This window comes from Trachymyrmex cornetzi, unplaced genomic scaffold, assembly GCF_001594075.2.
Source record: "Trachymyrmex cornetzi isolate Tcor2-1 unplaced genomic scaffold, Tcor1.1 scaffold16, whole genome shotgun sequence".
NCBI classification, from domain to species: Eukaryota; Metazoa; Arthropoda; class Insecta; order Hymenoptera; family Formicidae; genus Trachymyrmex; species Trachymyrmex cornetzi.
This window is the reverse complement of record NW_017296201.1, coordinates 6906181-6926403: the sequence shown is the minus strand read 5'-3', so window position 1 is coordinate 6926403 and position 20223 is coordinate 6906181. Positions and strand designations below refer to the sequence as shown.

The following is a 20223-nucleotide window of genomic DNA, read 5'->3' as shown; positions in this document are numbered from 1 at the left end:
TAGACTTTCAATCTTAGTTCTACAAATTCGGTATCGTTCGTTTCAATAATGTGATGTTTGCTGCCCGCTTATTTTCAAGATATGGACTCTAAAACTCTTATATCAAGCAAATATATATCCGAGGTGACAGCTGTGCGAGCCAAAAATAAGTAAATTTTATAATTTTTTTTCGATTTTCTCATAAAATCCAGTGTAGCAAACATCCTCTGTGTGCGTACTATAATTTAAGTAATAATACTTTTGCAATCCGTACATCCAATACGGAGAAATCCCACCGAATAGGAATGTGGTAAAACAGGGGGGCTTTAGCATCGTCTTAAGATAATTTTCTGTGAGAAAATCTTTATTTTTAAAGCAGGAAATATATTTTAAGGTAGTTTTTTTTTGTTTTTAAAGTGTCCTATTCATAAAAATTGTTTTGCTTATAACTTTTCAATGAGCAACGAGCGACGGAAAAGATCAGTGACCTTGATCTCCTTGAGGGTCAAGGTCACTCGGAGGTCGTTTGGAGCGGGCTGTGTAAAGGTGAACATTTACCAAAATTTTATTTTTTAAACGGTATGTAATCGTATGTGTATTGTATAGAACTTTAAACATTGAAGTGAGGTGTACGTATGTGAGTCTTTTTTTCAGAATGTATATTATAAATAATATACATAAATATAAGATAAATTCTGTGGATAGATTTAATGAAAAAAATTTTTTCTTTGCGTGCAAGACAAATTGCAAGGCAATTTGGCGACTTAACTTTGTTGCGCGCAATGTATGTTTACTTTTTTTCTACTTATCACAATTATACGCAAATTGATTGAAATGACATTTTCAAAGACGGTAGCGACTTCGTTAGCTTTCTCATAAAATTTTTTCGATAGTATCACTTATGGCTCGGACGCGTGAATGTTATCGCTAATTTTTCTTTTTAGCTTAATTTAATGACACCGCCTTCGTCGTGTCAATTGTTAGTGACTACATTTACACGGCTCGATTTACGTTGAAGTTATAACATCTATGTTATGAATCATAACTATTCTTCTGAAGAATGGAACGAGTGCAAATGTAGTCATCGCGTGAAGAACAGACTCATCTAATAGCTAGCAGATTTAGATTATCAAGATTTTACAATATTTAACATTTCGAGAGGACATTTCTGCATGTGTGTGCGTGTCTTTCTTTAAATCCTTCAAAATTTATCCCTTGGGAACGAAATTTACTCTCTCATCAGCGAACGCTTGCGTTCGATAAGCTAAGATCAGAACTAGAGGTATATAAGGCCGGAATCAGACTATGCATTGAAGATTGAGATTAAAGATTGAAACTTCAGCAATGAGGACAAAGAAATTTTGGTTCCTTTTGTTCTGATTGGTCAAACTTTAATCTTTCAATCTTCAATCTCATTCTTCAATGCGTAGTCTGATTCCGGCCTAACATGTACCGTTAGTCGCGAAACTAATGATAAAGTTATAGTAGACTTCCTCCAATATCTACGTCGGTGGATGGATAGCAGATGCCAAGTGTCGGTCTCTATCAGCGTTATCATTGCCGTCAGATTAGAGTCTTAAGACATCACGAGTCCATCGTGCTGTTACGACGCACATGCAACGTCTTCAAAGTATTCCTAAAAAACATCTTGTTTGTCGTGTGAGGATTGAGACCGAGGTGGAATTTCCGCGAATTTGGTATCTGGTAGTGTCAGATGAGATACGCTAGTCTTAAGTTACTATTGCGAACGAGGATACAGGGATCGAGATCGCGTACGTTTGAAACGTCGAAAATCGTAACACAGCGAGATATCTAATAGAAAACGAGACGATGTTCAGTAACGCCGTGCAAGCGAAATTGGCATCGATGGTACTGATTGGTGCCGGCAGCTTCGTCGTCGGCATTGTGCCCGCTTGTTTCATTTCGCGTACTCACCAGCTCCAACAGAAACTGCTGCTTTCTTGTACCTTGTGCTTCGGCGCTGGTGTTCTCCTAGCCACCGCGATGCTTCACGTGCTACCAGAAGTACGTCAAGGTCTATCGGATTATTCCGAGCTGGTGTTCTCCTGTGGCTTCCTCGTGCTGTATTTGGTCGAAGAATGCGTGCATTATTTTTGTCGAGACAGAAATCATGAGCTCGAGACGGATACTCGTCCTTCCAGATTCATGGACTCTGGGATCGCGCATGAGCGAGGGTAGGTACGTGCTTCGTATCATCATTTAGCTTCTTTGAATACGTTCACATTTCATGAGCGTATAAGAGACGTGATTGTAAAACGATCGATGGAAAATTTACGATGCAAAGGTCCTAAAGTGACGAATGCTTACACTTCAAAGCTATTCTGCAATCAACTCTTATTCTTTCTACTAAACATTATGATCCTACATATGTTGTGATTATATGTACTTTGTGTGTGTATATATATTTTATATATATATATATAATATATATACATACATATATATAAATTCTATTTATGTATCATGCTCCTAGAGTAATAATCCTATTTTTAAAAAATTAATAGCATGATTTATTTCCGAACACTTACATGTGATACATGTAGCGTCAATCGTCCTGTGAGTTTATCGTCTATTATCATCGATAAACGACGAGACAATGCTTTTTCATGATTAACGAAATTTTCAAGATTATTGTAAAAATATAAAAATTATAGCACGCTTGCGTTAATCTTGGGTTTCTTATTTTTAAGAAAACTTTTTGTAATAAGCAATCAATATCGATAACTCGATGTATAGGTAGCTTAAAATGTAAAATTGATGCGGGAATAAAAAAAAATAACACTGTGATACGTATGTAAGTTGATTTAAATTGGAATCATTTAATACGATTGTAATCGAAGATAATAATTTTATCGAATATTTTTCGACTTTTTAAAAATGTTATTAAATTTATTATTACTTTAGATAAAATCTCGTTTGAATAATTCAATCAGTTAAAATGAAAAATTTCCCTTTGTAGTTTTGAAATTTTTTCGTCGTTGGTAAAAATCGCACGAAAGATCTTCGAGATAAATTAATGAACTCTGTGGTAGATATAAAAGACCATATAATGGTGATAAACGATACATTATTTTTAACTACTTGGCTTTATTTGGCTGAAAGAGCTTGTCAAAATAAATTCTAAAGTTCACAAACAGCAGCGAAATGCTTCGTACAAAACGGTCGTCCAGTGATACTCGAATGAGCTATCCTTGATCTTTAAAAATATCTTCTATCAAGATGAAAAATGAACATGATGAACGGAGCGAATTTACACCGCAATAATGCCAACGAAGAATGATCACTCATGCCATAGCTAGATCCCAGACAGCACAGAATATTTATTAATATTTATTTTTTGAAATGTTATATAGATTTTTATACATATAGATTATTTTATACATATTTTATATAAAGCTTTATTCGAAATATTATTAAAATATAGACTAAATGTTTTATGCAATATTTATGATAAATATAAATAAATATTTCTAATAAATATTTTTTATTTAGATTATAATGTCTCATTAAGTATTTTTATAGCATTTACTATAACTATTCTAATAAGTATTTCATAATATTTATAATAAATATTTATGATCTGTGTGAATTCTAAAACCACAAAAATATTTACAAAATATTTACAATAAATCTTATAAATATTTCTAAATATTTTGTAAATATTTTGTAAATATTGTGTGCTGTCTGGGATATAGATATCGATTTGCGATGTTGCCTATTCTTAAGATTGACACTCGAATATCTTTCTATCCGCAATAAGCGTCGAGATCGAATACACTCGAATTCATGACCGATGCAAGTTATATTTAAGTCATATTTAAGTCAGTTACATGAAAGTTTCTCCAATATTTTTTTTACTTCAATACTCTTTAAATATTTACATATTCTTTAATTTTTTTTTAATTACTTTGGAAATTGCGTGCATAAAATATCTATCGTGTATATCATACATAATTCCCGTAGATGCAACTCGAAATGATTAAAATGCACTTTACTTGGCTTGTTTTCGTAACTATGTAACAACGTATGTAACGTTCTCATTGCCGTGACATTTCCAATATCGATGGCAGGATGTGGACATTAAGCTGATTCTACAATGACCGGTATTCATAGTCGATTCTTATATTTAAGATCGTCTTAGGGCCGGTCTCACTGACTCCAATTAACCTAATCGATCGATTAAGTGTTAACCGTGATTGGTCAACTCTGCTAAACAGCAAATGCAATTGATTAGTTCCAATGTAACAATCAATCGATTAAGTTAATCAAAGTTGGTGAGATCGGCCCTTAAGATGTTATCAACCAGAGGGCCACATTACTTAAGATGGTTTTAAAATAAGAATCATCAACGTATAGAATGGATCATCGATGGCAGTGGTGGGGGTAGAAACATGAGTAAAGTGAGAGGCAGATAAATGGATGAATATTCTTTCTCTGTTTTCTCTGTTAAGCCTGATTGGTTGATGGATCAACAGCAACCAATCAGGCTTTAGTAAACAGAAAGAACGTTCATTCATTTATCTGCCTCTCATTCTATGTCGATGATAAGAACCGATTATGAATACCGGTCTCCCAGAAGTGAGAAATGTCAATGAAATCGATGTCGAATCGACGTCGATTTGATGATTTCGACGTTGAATCCATTATTATTTGTCACTGGGCTATGACTACGTTTACGTGCGCTTAGTCCGCGACTCTAAACGATAGATGTCTTTGTTCAACTTACAGAATAAATAAAGACACTTATTGTATAGACCGCGGTCTAAATGTACGGTGTAAATAATCCGATATTCATAGTCAGTACTTATATTTTTAAGTATGGTCTTACAATGTCCTCTAGATTCATAGTCGAAAAATAAGACGGTACTTGAGTAAAATCTCAAGTTAAAACTTTATCGAAGACGATCTTATTTCAAAACGTCTTGAACGGTTTTGACATGATTCATAAATATATCTTGTTCAAAATAAGCATTATTTTCTTAGTTACTGATGGCTAATTTCGTTAGCCATGGCTAATACTGATCGTCTTATTTCGTGACTATGAATTGTTACGATTTCAAGACGATCTTGATTGAATAAGACAGTCTTGACCAAGACGATCTTAAGTGCTGCCTTGAGATTTGATTACGAATATGGGCTATTGTAGAATCAGCATTACGAATTAAACGTTTGAACGTCGCCGACTCTCAGCACTTTTCTCGTATTTTCCACGCATGTACAGCCGGTCATAGAAAGGTTGCAATACTCTTTTTATGGGTTTCGGAGTACAGCTTGCTCACCGAGCGATTGGTTCTTATTTATAGATCCATGAGTAAGAACCATTTTATTAATTACTCGGAGAACAAGCTGCGTTCCGAAACCCATCGAAAAAGAGTATTGCAACCTTTCTACGACCGGCTGTACATGCGAAGAAAAAGTGTTGCAACCTTTGTGTGACCAGCTGTACCTTTGTGTGATCTCGATTCTGTTTCCCTTTGATTGAATTAAGGTACATACCATTATATGCAAGCGTCGAGCATCCGTGCAGAAGATTATTGCGCAGAAGTTTGAATCTTCAGATTCCTGTGCAATAATCTTCTGCACAGCTTCTTAGCGCAAAATGGTAAATTATGTTATGTTCTAATATACACTACTATTTTAATATATAATGCTGAAAATTTATATTTATTTACATTATACAGTGTAAACTACAAGATTCCACTATTAGTGTATCTCGTACATTAAATTCAATTTTAAGTAAAATTATTAAACATATTACTGCTCATACTCTGACGCTCGACGCTTGACGCTGCCATGTAAAGGTACCTTTACATTTATCTTGAATTTCAGTTGTTTGAATTATCGAAATCATAGTGTTGGTTACAATGCCGCCTCGCAAGACAGTAAAGTGTACATGTCCGAAGGCGACGTGAAATTACCGCTCAATTACCGGCAAAATCCTCTTGGTGATAGTGCCAATAACGCGCGGACATTTACTAGCTACGGCGCGACGCAATCCATCGCGTGTGACTGTCGTTCAAGACTACCAAACGAAGAAAATATATTTTCATGTCACGGAAACCGTGGCGAACAATGTACCGATGCCAATACTGGTCTCGCCGGTCTCGCTCTCGCTCTCACTGTACATGCCGTTCTGGAAGGACTTGCAATAGGATTGCAGACGAAAATTGCTGAGGTATGCTATTAATTATTATTCAGTGTAATAAATAGTAATGAGAAGAAAAATAAATTGGATTTATGAGATAATAATATAGCTAGCAGAGTAGCTCCGACAGCGTTGTTTCTATGTTAAATTTACATCGAATTTGCATAATTTTTAAACATGTAAATTTGATGAAAGAGAGAAGAGGGAGGGGGAGGGGGAGAGGAGAGAGAGGGAGAGAGCGGGAGGATGGAATATATTCTCTGTATTATGCATATTTATGAAGCAAACACTCGTGTAAGACGCATTACGAGACATTTGTCACAATCTCAATTTTATCGTTAGATTTTCCAAAGAATTTTGTATAATGTATACGATATTACGAAAAAATATATTTTTTAAGGTGTTGTTATTAACCGGAGCGGTAGCATCACACAAGTTTGTCCTCGGCTTCTGTTTGGGGCTGGAATTAGCGGGAGTTAGTAAATCTGTTCCTAAATTAATATTTGCGATTTTTCTATTCGCTTTTGGATCCGTCATTGGAATCGGCATCGGCATGTTAACGTTTCAGGTGAGAAAAGACTTATTTTTCGACGAGTTCTTATTTAAATATCATTGGATAACATCAATTTGGAAGAATATATTTAATAGCGAATTCGATTGTGGATGCACTCATTGTCAGTGTGCATTGGTGTACATTAAAGCAGTTGATACACAAATTGACATAAAAATGTGTTTAATATAAATATAAAAATGGATTAAACTATCCTCAATACACTTTATTGCTTTTAAGTAAATTCCGTATTTTACAACTAGAAATATTTGTGTAGTTTACTTTTACATAGATTAAATCAGTGAACAACGGCTTTAATATGTATACAAGTGCGCATATCTAACCGAATTCGCTATAATTTTAATGTCCATTTTGAACACGCATAGGCGAATACGGATTGGTCCAAGGTGGTATTGCCAATTTTGCAAGGTCTGGCAGGTGGGACTTTGCTATACGTCACCGTAAGTGAAGTTCTTCCGAGGGAAAGGACGCGATGGCACAAAAGTTCACGCAGATATGCGGGCATTTTACAATTTCTGTCGGTAGTCGTTGGATTTGTCGTCATCTTTCTTCTTAATAACTACATAGGCGAGTGAATTAACTCCAACATTAATTAAATACTAGATTGTTATAGATAAATCGTAAGTATTTCGAAATTGAGTTACTTCTGGCAATATACTATAATTAAGCCGTGTATATTCTCATAAAGCTGTGTGATATACATCGAATATGTGTTGCACTGTAATATTAGATTATGTTGCCAATCACACAAGTAACTGACATTTTTTGAGCATTTGAGAATATAGGATTAAGAATACAGAAGAATATCGAATTTTTGTAACTGTGCAATTCTTCTTGCGATACTAATAGTTTAATATTTTAATAATTAATTTGATTGTGTAATATAATGTAAATAATACGTAACTTTATTGGTACTCTTAACAAAATTAAAATTACGATCGAAATATCAAATTCTTTAAACACAATAATGACCGTTTAGTTTTATATTTTTTAATATTGCGTGTATTAATATAAAATTCCATAAATAACAAGATTAATTAGAAAATTTATTTGATAATTGTACATTATAGGGGATCCAGATGACCTTGACCTTGACGTCCTTGACATATGTTTTAAATAACTTCTAACAAATTTTAGCCGGCGTTCGTTATTCGTTAAAAGGTTATTAACAAAAAAGTTTAAGATTAATTATTAACAAAAAAAGTTTAAGATTAATAATATTTTATTTTTACTAGATCCGTTATTAAGAAATACTGCATACATTCCCCTTTCCCTCCCCCTCTGTCTAGAAGCGTCCGACTTTCTACGCGAAGCGAGTTCCACTTCATCTCCTTTCTTGCCAAGGGGCGATTGACTTTTTGTGCAGGTGGATTTTGTTTCGCGTTGAAAGTCATGCGCTTCTAGGTAGGGGGAAGGGGGAAGTTGGGTGGAACTCGCTTCGTGTGGAATGTTATACGCCTTGAGGCAGGGTGGGAGATGGGATTGAAGTTACTTCGCTTGGAAAGTCGATCGCTCCTAAGTAGGGAGGGAGGTGGGGTGAACCCATGGTGTAAGGATTACATAGTGTGTGGAGTTCGGCAAAACCACGCCTACTTTTGTTCGTCAAGAGGGCGCAAGGGTTACCAACTGTGAAACATGGGGCGGTATTCATAGTTCGTTCTTATTTTAAAACCGTCTTAAATAATGTATTATGATGCTAATACAGTCCTCGAATTGACTTACGACATCTTAAGACTGTCTTAAATGCAAGAATCGGCTATGAATACCGGCTTGTTTCGCGTTATGAAACTGAATCTTTCCTTGTTTGACACACTTTATAATGCATCTCACAGGTTCTCTTTCTATAGAAAGAGAAACATAAAGTATGTTAAACAAGGTAAGATTCAGTACCAATTTCACGACGCAAAACAGGCCGGTATTCATAGTCGATTTTTGCATTTAAGACTGCCTTAAGTACAGTCTTAAGATGTCATAAGTCAATACGAGGGCTGTATTAGCATCTTAAGTTTTAAAATAAAAACGGACTATAAATTTCGTCCCATGTTTAGCGTTTTACAGTTGGTAGCCGTTCCTCCTTATGAACAGTCCATAGACAGAGAGGGCAGAGACACTGTCCAACTGCACACACCATATTATCCCTTCCACTATGGGTGACCCTCATTTTGAGTGGAAAATCGTGTGCTCCTAGGCAAGGGGAAAGATGGGGTGAACTTCTTTCGCGTGAAAAGTCGAGCGCTCCTATAGACAAGGAAGGGTAGTTTTTGATTGTATATCATAGGGTAGTTTTTGATTGTATATCATAGAAATAAGACATTACTTGTTAAACTTTTTTATTAATAACTTTATGAATAACGAGGTAAAATTTATTGGAGTTCATTCAGGGTTATGACTTTGACCACACATGTCAAGATCATCGGAGCTGGATCCCCTATAGTTCACAATCACCATTTATTTTATTCCATTCCGTAAGATTTCGCCATAGTTCTTCAGATTATTCAACATTCTACAAATACACCGTAGTATAAATTATTCATTGCTCGTCAGTTAAAAATGTATGCTAAGTATACACATAATATCCGAAGAATTAATGAAAGAGTGATTGAATGTTTATTGATGCGAGGAGTGATAATTCAAAAGTAAAGGATAATTCATTTTGTAATTTTTTTAAAAGTTTGCTAGGCGATGAATATTTCTTTTATGTCGCTTTGAAATGATTATACTATTGTATATTATGTAAAAAATTATATATGTTTAAATTATATGTATATGTAAAAAAATTCTTTTTCTTTTCAAGCACGATTTTCGATCCGCCATGTATTTGTGAAATATTTTTGCGAGAATTATTGTTATAGAGCCATGTTTCAATAACGTAGACTAATTTCTCTCACGTACGTCTCGTCGCAGAAGAGAACCTTAATTATGCGGTACCGTTTAAAATAGAGATAATTTGAATTTTGCTGAACCTGCTAAATGGAAAAAAACTTAGAAAATTTCCATCATTGTACGTTTTTCCTTTCTCAAATTCTTGCTGCATAAACCAGCGGCAATTCCGGGAATGGACTCAATCCATTAGGGAATTAAGTACTTGAATAAGCTTTAAGAGGATACATATAGCTGAACCGTGACGAAAATAAAGATTGGAGCGTAAAGATCGGATATAAAGGGAGAATGACAGAAGTGTAAACGAAACTGTTAGGGAGGAAAATGTAAGAGAACCGTTTATCTTTTAAAACGCTTTTTTTGCTGCTGTTCTAATTTGCGCTTGCTAGAAGTTTCGTTTACACTTCTGTCACACTCTTCTAGATTTTTACGCTCCGATTTTTATTTTCTAGGTCTAAGTCTTAAAAGAATACAAGTTTTGTGATTATAAGAGATTATGAACAAAATATATGCGCTTAATCGACATAATATCTTATTTATTATATGAGCAAAAATAAATGACGAACAAAATTAATTTTTGCTCACAATTTTATTTTATTAAAATTATTTAATTTGATTATTACTTATCTTATAAAACTATAAAATTTTCAAAGTTGAAAAAAATATCAAATTCTATTACAAATCGATAAAGAAAAAATCGTTTCGGCTTTCGATAAGAAATATATTATTCAACAGTATATTATTATAACGGTCGTTTAGCAAACGTGACATCGTAATGCAACTTTCATAATTTTAGCATCATAATAAGACGTTCTTGTGGAAATATTTATCGAATTTTACGACAAAATCTTGGTCGCTATAAATTATAAAACGTTGTATCAGAAGGTGTATGTTCCTGATGATTGATATAAGCACATAAAGATTAAATGTTATTAGCGTATATCTGGAACGTGTCGCGATAAAAACTTTCTTGTCTTTTTTATTAGAAAATTTAAAGTTGAGAGAGCATTAGTTGACGCGATAGAATCTCTTTCTTTCTCCGTTGGCTCGTATAAAATAGGAAACTTGGATGAAATTTCATGAGACCCGTCGTTGGTAGCCTACTTTTCTCTCTCGTGCTTCGTCGAATGGACGTAATTTCGACAAATGGACCTAGTTGCCGGCGGAAACAAAAGAACTCGGCAGCTCGACAGAATGGATAAGATAGATTCCGAGTGCTTTTCAGAGAGCTTAGCGTGCCGATTAATCTCTTTTCCCAATGTCAAAACGATTTTCTCGCGTTTTGTCTCGGAGAACAGTTAATCAATTTATCATACTGCAAATCGTGTGTTGTGACGCTTTCTAGATTCTTGCACGTCCATCTATAAAATACTCTCTATCGAAGAAGAGAACTGCTCGTCATCGGTCTTTGTTCGAGGCCATCTTAAATAGCATGCTCAGTTTTTTTTTTCGATATTTACAAGGCTCGAGAATGTAGATCGAGCGCTTTGTAACGCTACGTCAAGTTCAGCGCGCATGCTGTCGCGCGAAACCGCCATCTTTGACTGTCACGGCGCCGTGCGTCGCGTTGCGTTGTATCGCGTAGCGTCACATTACGTCGGTTTGTCTGGTTTGTCGTCGCGCGGCGATGTCGCTCCGCGTTCCGTGCAATTTTTATCCGTCAACAGTGACCCGTGTGTGTTGAATTAGTCGCTAAAGTGTCGAGTAATGCGGCGGGCGATCAAATTTATCGTCTCTGCAATCAATCATTGTCGAGCGTATCGAGTGCAAAGCAATTTTCACGATTGTTTCAATTACACTTTGAAAAGACTAGGTATAGTGTATCGCGAGGTATAGGATTTGGTGGCTTTACGCATTATAGAATAATCGTTAGGCGATAAAATAATTTTCGCGAGATTAACAATATTTATGCATATGCTGTAGAAAATATACATTTGAGAATATTTTTATTATGCGATGACAATAATAGAACGTATTATTTACCTTGTGCGAGTAATAATGTGATTAAACGTCGTTGGCTTTTGGCTATTTGATTTTCGATGTACACGATTGGCTCGACTGCGTCAAGTACGACGCGCAAGTCGCGCAAAGCGCGCGCGAAGAAGAGAGTCCGCCATTTTATAGTTCGAACTTCGGAGTTAAAGCGAATTTGTTGTGTTTTTTTATTTATTATCAGAAACGAATGATGTATTATGACGCGTTAATAATAATCATCAACGATTATGACGAGTTGCGCGTCGCGGCGTCGGGTGAAGCGATTGTCTGCAATAATTATACACGTTTATGATTCAATCGCGTTTTCGCATATCGCGAATACTGCGCTTGTACGTTTATATACTTTACATATATAGGCTTGTGTCGAATGTCTCTCGCACCTCTAGCATGATTTATTTGTCCCGCGTGCACGATATCTATATGTTGTCGATTGTACAGCAAATCGAGTTTTCCTATTGCTATTACAGAAAACAAATAAACGCGCTTCGTTTAAGCCTCTAATCGTACACGCTCCGCACGTTCGGTGAGTTAGATTGGATTCAATTAAACTTGGCTTCATCTATAAAAAACGAGTATTTTTACTTTCTATATAGCTTATTTTAATTACATTTTGAAACTTATTTCTGTATGTGAGTATTATAAAATTGTTTAAATTTTCAAGAATCTTGTATTCCAAAAGAAACCATATAAAATGCATTATTTTGTTAAACTGCACCAGTAATTCGAATATATAATTATTTTAAAATTAGATATATATATATATAATATATGATATATTCGAATATATCCTCGTTTATATGTGTAGATATGTACGTTTCATTACCGTCAATGATTTCGACATCAATACAATCGTTTATATTATATATTACTCTCGTTAGAAATAAAACATATAAGTGATTATACACGATAAAGTGGAGCATCTAAAAGGTATAAAACATTGAGTAAAACATATTGCATCGTAAAAGATAGTAAAAGTGACGAGTCTTCTTGGCATTCGTCTCTCAGACTTTTGCGTTGCATGATAGAAGCGCTGTGCGCGATCGTAATTAATCACGTGTTTCTTTCTCCGGGTATTCATATCCGAATCGTGTGAGTGAACAAATGGAGGAGATTAATCGGTGCCAGAAATCACCTAGGAGTTGGCGCCGATGGAACAGTTGGCGGATTTGGCCAGGCGGTAGTGCCGGTGCGGCAACTGGTGAGTAAATGCCTTTATATTTATCATATATTTTTATTTATTTTGTTTTTGATATTTATTTTTACTTTCCTCTCATCGGCGACATCTCGATCGCGATGTTTGAAACTTTGAAAGAGGCGAGTGCATGGTAATTCGTACTTTCGTTTCTCCTTCTCAGAAATACTTACTCGAATTTTTCTCAGAAAAAAAAAATAACCAGATTTTTCCATAAAAAACTCTGTTAAGAGACATACAAGCTATATACAAACTGTATTATGTATTTCGATGGGATAATTAAAAGCCGATTAAAGCTTGTGACGTTAATGAATTTCGGAATTGAAAGGAATTTAATGGAAGCTAATATCATTGTCTTATGCCTGTTATTTCACAATTTTTTAGATACTAAAAGGCGTTTATTGTTATGGCGCTATTTAACTTATTTTTAGTTTTATTTTTAGGAATTTTATGACGTCATGTAGAAACATAAAATAGAAAATATTGATTTTTTACGTAACGCTCGAAACTCCAAATTATTAATGTGAAATAAAGTACAATGTTTCTACATTTCCTGCCTGTATAAAGAAATAATGTCAAACGTTTTTCCGCGTACTAATTATTATTTATTAGATATAATAAATGGAATGCGATCAGATCTGTATACAATTATTTAGCTTTTTATCGAATCTGCTATCTGCTTCATTTATTTATCATTTTTATAGAGAATCTAATCCATTTATTAAGCTATATCTCTGTCATGTCATCCCTTTTAGTTATTATCCAACGAAATAAAATTTTAAAAAATGAGGAAAAATGTGTCTCTTTTAAAAGATATATTTTTAAAAGAACAGATTGTTTGGAAAAATTATTCGTTGGTCGAAAATGAGATTTATTCTCGTTTGAGCGGGTTTCATCTAGGGTTAACGATTACATCCCCGCGGCGAGGGTTAAGTTGTCTCGAGTTATGATTAATAGCAATTAAGTGTTGTAGCAAGGTTTACCTTCTAACTAACTTCCACTGATTATTTACTGGTTACCTTCGTCGATTCCGTTCATCGGTTTACTTGCCGGCGGGATTAGCTTGCGATTCGATTAACGTTAGAACACCGCTAACAGAAACGTAACTCATTCACGTGGGGAAGTTGCTACAATTTCAGATGATAACGAATCTATTTATCCACTTAAGTCATACATATGTCACGTTACTTGCATCCGATTCTATGTTTTTTAAATAAAGCCTATTTGATATTGAAAATTTCCAGTGGATAATTGAATATATGTATAATTGAGGAGATAATTATAGACAGGAATTTTTATGTACTTATAAGCTCGAAATATCTTCAATTTAATTAATTATTATTCTTTCTTTGAAATGTGTAATGCTCGCACATATTTAATACATTACACATTTTATATATCTACAAGGTGTCCCAGAATGGTCGCCAAATATTTCACGCGTTGGTAAGAGCGGACTAAACTGCGAGTCAAAAAGTCCGCTATCATTTTGCGATTTTCACAATAATTAACAAGATATTAATTACTAAATATTGCCAAATATTGATTTTTAATAATTTTTTATTCAAGTACTATCAATTTTACAGAAAAACAGTAAAAAACAAAAATTATTTATTTTCTTCTCTAAAGTTCTGAGAATTTTTTCAGAATTTTTTAGTACCGCATTTTCTCATGTTGAAAATAGTCGTCAATAAGAAAACACAGTACTAAAAAGTTAATAAAAAATTCTAAAAAAATTCTTAGAGCTCTACAGGAAGAAAATAAATCAATATTCGACAATTTTTAGTAATTAATATCTCAATAACTATTGCGAAAATTATATGGTAAAGGACTTTCCGATTCAGTTTGGTCCTCTTTACCTGCACATGAAATATTTGGCGGTCACTCTGGGATATCCTGTATATGTACATACAGGGTGTCCCGACCTTTTTTGCCAATCACTTTTATGTAGATAGAGTGGACTAAACTGAGTCGAAAAGTCCTCTATCATTTTGCAATTTTCGCAATAGTTAACAAGATATTAATTACTAAAAATTGCAAAATATTGGTCTTGAATAATTTTTTACTCAAATACTATCAACTTTGCAGAAAAACTGCAAGAGATAAAAATTATTTATTTTCTTCTCATATAAAGTTCTGAGAATTTTTTCAGAATTTTTTTATCAACTTTTTAGTACTGCATTTTCTTATTTTTACCAACATGAGAAAATACAGTACTAAAAAATTCTGAAAAAATTCTGAAATCCTACTATTCAACTACAGCGCGAAATGAATTTTTGCGTATTTTTTTTAATGCAATTGATCCTAAAAATTACGTTCGCACGCTGCGTTACGTTATATTTGTTCGCTAATGTGAAACTTGTTTCATATCGAACAACAATTCGTTACAGAGCGCTGTTCGATATCGTCGTTTATGGGATCAAAAATAGAACTGTGATGAGATTTTCTGGAGAACTATCGGGCGCATTAATGGGCGACGGCCTGTGCTTTTAAACGATGTTAACCCGACATCCTTTCTCGCCATTAGGAATACCAATGGAGGCGTTCTTCGATCGAATCTCTCGAGGCGTTCGTTTAAACTCTAATATCTCTCGGCACAAAATGCCGAACGGAGGCGGAGAATCTGAAATAAAAGATGGGGGGGGGGGGGAGGGCGGAAAGGAGAAAGAGGTGCCTCGTATGAAGGTGCTCGGAAGGATGAGAAAACGACGGATTATGAAAGATCGAGAACCACGTTGAGAGGTATTTGTTAATCGATTTGCAGGAATTCTTAATATAAGGGAGAATAATGAACGATTCTTATGGCGTTCGATTTCTCTCTCTCTCTCTCTCTCTCTCTCTCTCTCTCTCTCTCTCTCTCTCTCTCTCTCTTCCCCCCTTCTTTTTCCTTTTGCTATAAAATGACGCGCAATTTCAAATCATCCCTATTATTTGTCACCTTTCTTGTTAGAAAATTGAAATATTTATCGATTATGGCGAATAGTGGTCTTGGTGTTCGATAATAAACTGTCATCAGTATGTAATTTTACTAATTCTGCTATCCTGCTCGCTTCTATTCTACTTTCTCAAAGCTTTCTCAAAAAATCGTTTTTTTTCTTTCGAAGCGAATATTATCGAAATTATAAGAGATAGAAAAAATTTTCCATAATAAAAATTGAATGGCTTTAAGAGTACTTTAGAACTATAATAAAAAAATTTTTTTTAATTATTTATTATACCTGCGCACCGTTTATCCACATTACAAGCGCTGAATTTATACCGAAGAGCTTTAAATTTCACTCTAAAATTTTAGGGACATATTCTCGAAGAGTTGTATTATCGATTTATGAAAGAAAAAATCAACTTTTTTTCACGCTTTAATGTAGGAGATCCCCTTAATTTATTAATTTATAACCGATAAATGTTGAATTGCTGATAAAAAAATTACAGTAAATATATTAGTTCCGGCAAGCATCGAATATATATACATAATCAACAATATATATAACTCCGCCGGTTGAGTATAAGGAGTGGCTTTTATTCACATTTTTTTTCGGTGAGAATCGTCTGTTTGTTAACAATCTTTTTATTACGAGAGATTTGACAGATCATTATTTATAGAAAAATATCTCGCCAGCTTCTCATTTCTTATCGTATAAAAATCATATGTATATATATTTATTTTTTTTTTATATATTGCTTCGCGCATCGTAATCCTAATATAAATTGAAAGATGGTAATCTCCTGCAGTGATATACAAGTTTATTATTCTGACACTAAGTGCCTGCTGCTTCACTCCGAGTTCCGTAAATTCTCCGTATTTTGATCAGAGACAGCTCATATATCGTCGTAGAAAACTTGTTAAAAGTACACCGCTTGCACGGATTATTAATTGTATAATGCCGTCGTACAAGTATGCCAGCCAGGAAAATAGTAGAGAACACGTTTGGCTTGTGTCAGGAGGAAAATGATCACTTGTGTATACGTTTTTCTTATATTATGCTTTATTGTACTGCGAAATATTTACATTTATCGTTCTGCGTAAATTCACACAATTTTCAGTCAAGTTCAGCATATCGGAGGGCTGATTAAAGTACGACGAAAAGAAATCCTTTGAAATTCGATGAACCGAAAATACATCGTGGATCGAATAATTAGGGTATGCAACGTGATACGTGTATCTGGACAGTGTACGTTTCTGACGTCATCGCAGTATATGTATATAGAGAAACGTTGTTTTTTTGGACATAAATTCAGTCGGAACATCCAAAATTTATGAATATTTCCGACGCGACGTGTAATTTTGTATTTGTTCTTTATTTGACAACGAGTTATCTATAATCTTTATTACAACTTGACCTAAAAATTTTCCTTTCCTTTCCTTCAATCTCCTATATGAATTTCAGACCTCTTGTACGGTATCACAGTACCATGCGTATCAATAAGCTGTAGAGCAGACCTGTCCAATTTGAGCTCCGGAGTCAAAATGCAAAGCTATCGACGCAAAAAAATTCAATGTGGGTAAGATTTCGGGGACTGTAAGTTGTTGATAAACATCACTTAGATGCTTTTTTGCGTCGACGGCTTTGCGTTTTAACCCCGGAGCTCAAATTGGAAGCCTATTTTAGAGCTTCTTCGGGGACAGAGGCTCGCTTATATTTTTGGATTCAATAGTAATGGAATTCTACTCTTAGGGCCAGTACGGCCTATAGGACCGGTTGTTCTATCTTTAGATAAACTATGTGGTAATTTACTTATTGGATAAACAAAAGAGTACAAGAGTCAGGGCGCCATCCCATAGAGCGGAAACTGGCAACGCGAGTTCTGTTCCGTTGTCAATTTCCGTTCTATGGGACGGTACCCTAAAACATAAGAGAGTTAGACAGTGAGCTGAAGTTTACCGAAAGGTGGAACAACCCAGCCTCGAAGTTTGTAAACACTCGAGAGAACCTACAGTTTAATGCCAGCTGCAAACTAGCGCGATGTTTGTTGCGCGCGATATTCAATGAGCGTACAGTTTTACCGATGTTCTCATTCTAAAGCTATACGCTCATTTGATATTGTTGCACGCGACGAATAACGCGCTGACCTGCAACCGGCATAATGCCGAATCCGAACGGCGACCGTGAAAAATTGCATATGCGGGGCGCAGGTGGGATCAAACCCGGATCTACAGATCGTGAGTCAATCGCATTGAGCGGCGAGCCACTTGGCGTCCCGATCTAAAGATTTGTAGTTGTTACAGCAATTCTGAACTAAACACATACACGTTCGCACGCGCGCACACACACACACACACACACACACATATATTTCAGTGTTAAAATATACGTTACATCGCGTAAAAAAGTATATGAACTATACGTTACGTGCAATAGATAGCTTCTAGCTACTTCGCTCGTGCAGACTTTTTATACATGCGTGTATACTTACATACAGTTTTTATATTTAGGGACGTAATCGATCTCAGAGCCTTTTTCAGAATCATATTTATGGGGCGTACGATAGTTTGCTGAATTTTGTAGCAACAAAAGCAACGAACGTACGTTTATATTTAAATAGCATCGAGAAATTCTTTAAATATCGATCTTGCACATACATATAATATAGATAGTCTACGAGAGTGTCGATATCACGCGCTTCGAGATGTGTGGATGGAATATTATTTTATTACGTAAAACAAACGTGAACACGAAACAATCCTTCGTTTTTTTACCTTCGATGGATTTATTCATCACGATTTGGTTATTGTCGCCATCATCCAATTATTAAAGTATACTATGAGATCTATATCTATTATCATAAAATTGGAAAATTTCTCTTTGTGAAAATTAAATTTTGTTTTCTTTATAATCGATAAATATTAAATATAATTTTTAACAGTAAAACTGCAGAAAAGGAGAGCATCCGCCGACGACCTTGATCTTGACATATGTTGTCAAGGTTATCACCCTGAGTAACCTCCAACAAGTTTTAGCCGTCGCTCATTATTCGTTAAAAAGTTATTAACAAAAAAAGTTTGAAAAAATAATGTTTTATTTCTGCTATATATAATATTAGAAATTATCCTACACCCTTTCTTGCTTGCGTAATGACTTTCTACGTAAAGCAAATCCCACCCCACCCCCCCTCCTACTTGGGGGAGGGGGGGACACTTCCACATGAAGAACTTTCGAAGTCTTGTTGGAGATCACTCAGGGTTGTGATTTCGAAAGTCGCTTCGCGTGAAAGTTGTCCGCCTCCAAGCAGAAGGGGGGGGGGGGTCATTTAGCGTTAAAAAAACCTAACCCTAACCCAACCCATTTTTTGGTGCGAGTTAGGGTTAGGTTTTTTAACGCGAAATGAGAGCTATCTTACACTAAAAAATAGGTTGGGTTTTTTTTAACACGAAACGACTTTCACTCCACAACTGGATCCACACATACACTTTTCAACACAAAGTGAGATTCTATATAGGTTTACAACTTTCGTTATAGCAAAAATGAGACATTATTTTTTAAACTTTTTTTGTTAATTATTTCTTAACGGACAGCGAGCGACAGCTAAAACTTGTTGGAGGTTACTCAGGGTGATGACCTTGACAACATATGTCAAGGTCAAGGTCTTCGGCGGGTGCTCCCTTTTTCTGCAGTTTTACCTTTTTAACATTTATAACACACACTTACCTACTATTAGATTTTAAAAATATCATAATAATCACGTCTAAATAAAACAAGCTTTTCGATTAAATTTCTAGTAGTATTATCTTTTCTCGTATATATACTTTATTTTAACACCATCAAATATTTGAAAAAATAAAAAAAAATTCAATACAATATTAACTAATTATAACTTTTTGTATCAGGTGTTTCTAGTTGAATGTACGTACCTTAATATATGCTTATGTCGTAAACGCATTTTTCTCGTGATTTTCTGAAATTAATTGACAAAGTTACGATCGCAATACCTCTTGTTTGAATCAATTTATAACTAGATAGCAAATGGCGTGTATTGCTTTCATGCGAATATCTCTGCCAGTCTAGGAATAGCCATCGCGACCAGGCATATTATTATCTTTGCCATTAAAACATCCCCTTTAGTTAGCATTTCACCTTGCAACGAGGACAAAGTATCAGCAGTACGGCGCGGAGAGCGTATCTCTCCGGCAGAGTCGATCTTACACGTCGTTGCTCGACAAAGTGAACCGACACCGTATACGTATTAATATCTAGGGTCCGTGGCTGTCACCCTCTCTGTATTTCTTCCTATCCTGCTGCTTTTAACGCTTCAAGTCTTCGCTCGTTGTGAGAGAGAATCATGCTCTGAAATCCGTCCGCTGAGCGACGAATAAATGCTCGCGCAAAATTATGTTGAAATATACGATTGTATATATAGATATTATATGCGAAGCAACGCTTTCGTAAAAGCATTTTCATTATATCGCTATATGAGCTCCGTCTTCTGCAACACAAGATAGTTATGATA

General features: G+C 35.0%; 1 protein-coding gene across 1 annotated transcript; it reads left to right on the top strand.

Annotated features, from left to right (window-relative positions):
* The first annotated feature begins 1485 nt into the window (after positions 1-1485).
* Zip88E (Zinc/iron regulated transporter-related protein 88E) lies at positions 1486-7570 on the top strand. Its single transcript, XM_018503798.1, has 4 exons — positions 1486-2174; positions 5830-6175; positions 6546-6713; positions 7082-7570. The coding sequence occupies exons 1-4, from the start codon at positions 1810-1812 to the stop codon at positions 7289-7291; spliced, it is 1089 nt and encodes a 362-aa protein (XP_018359300.1). The 5' UTR covers positions 1486-1809; the 3' UTR covers positions 7292-7570.
* Positions 7571-20223: the final 12653 nt, after the last annotated feature.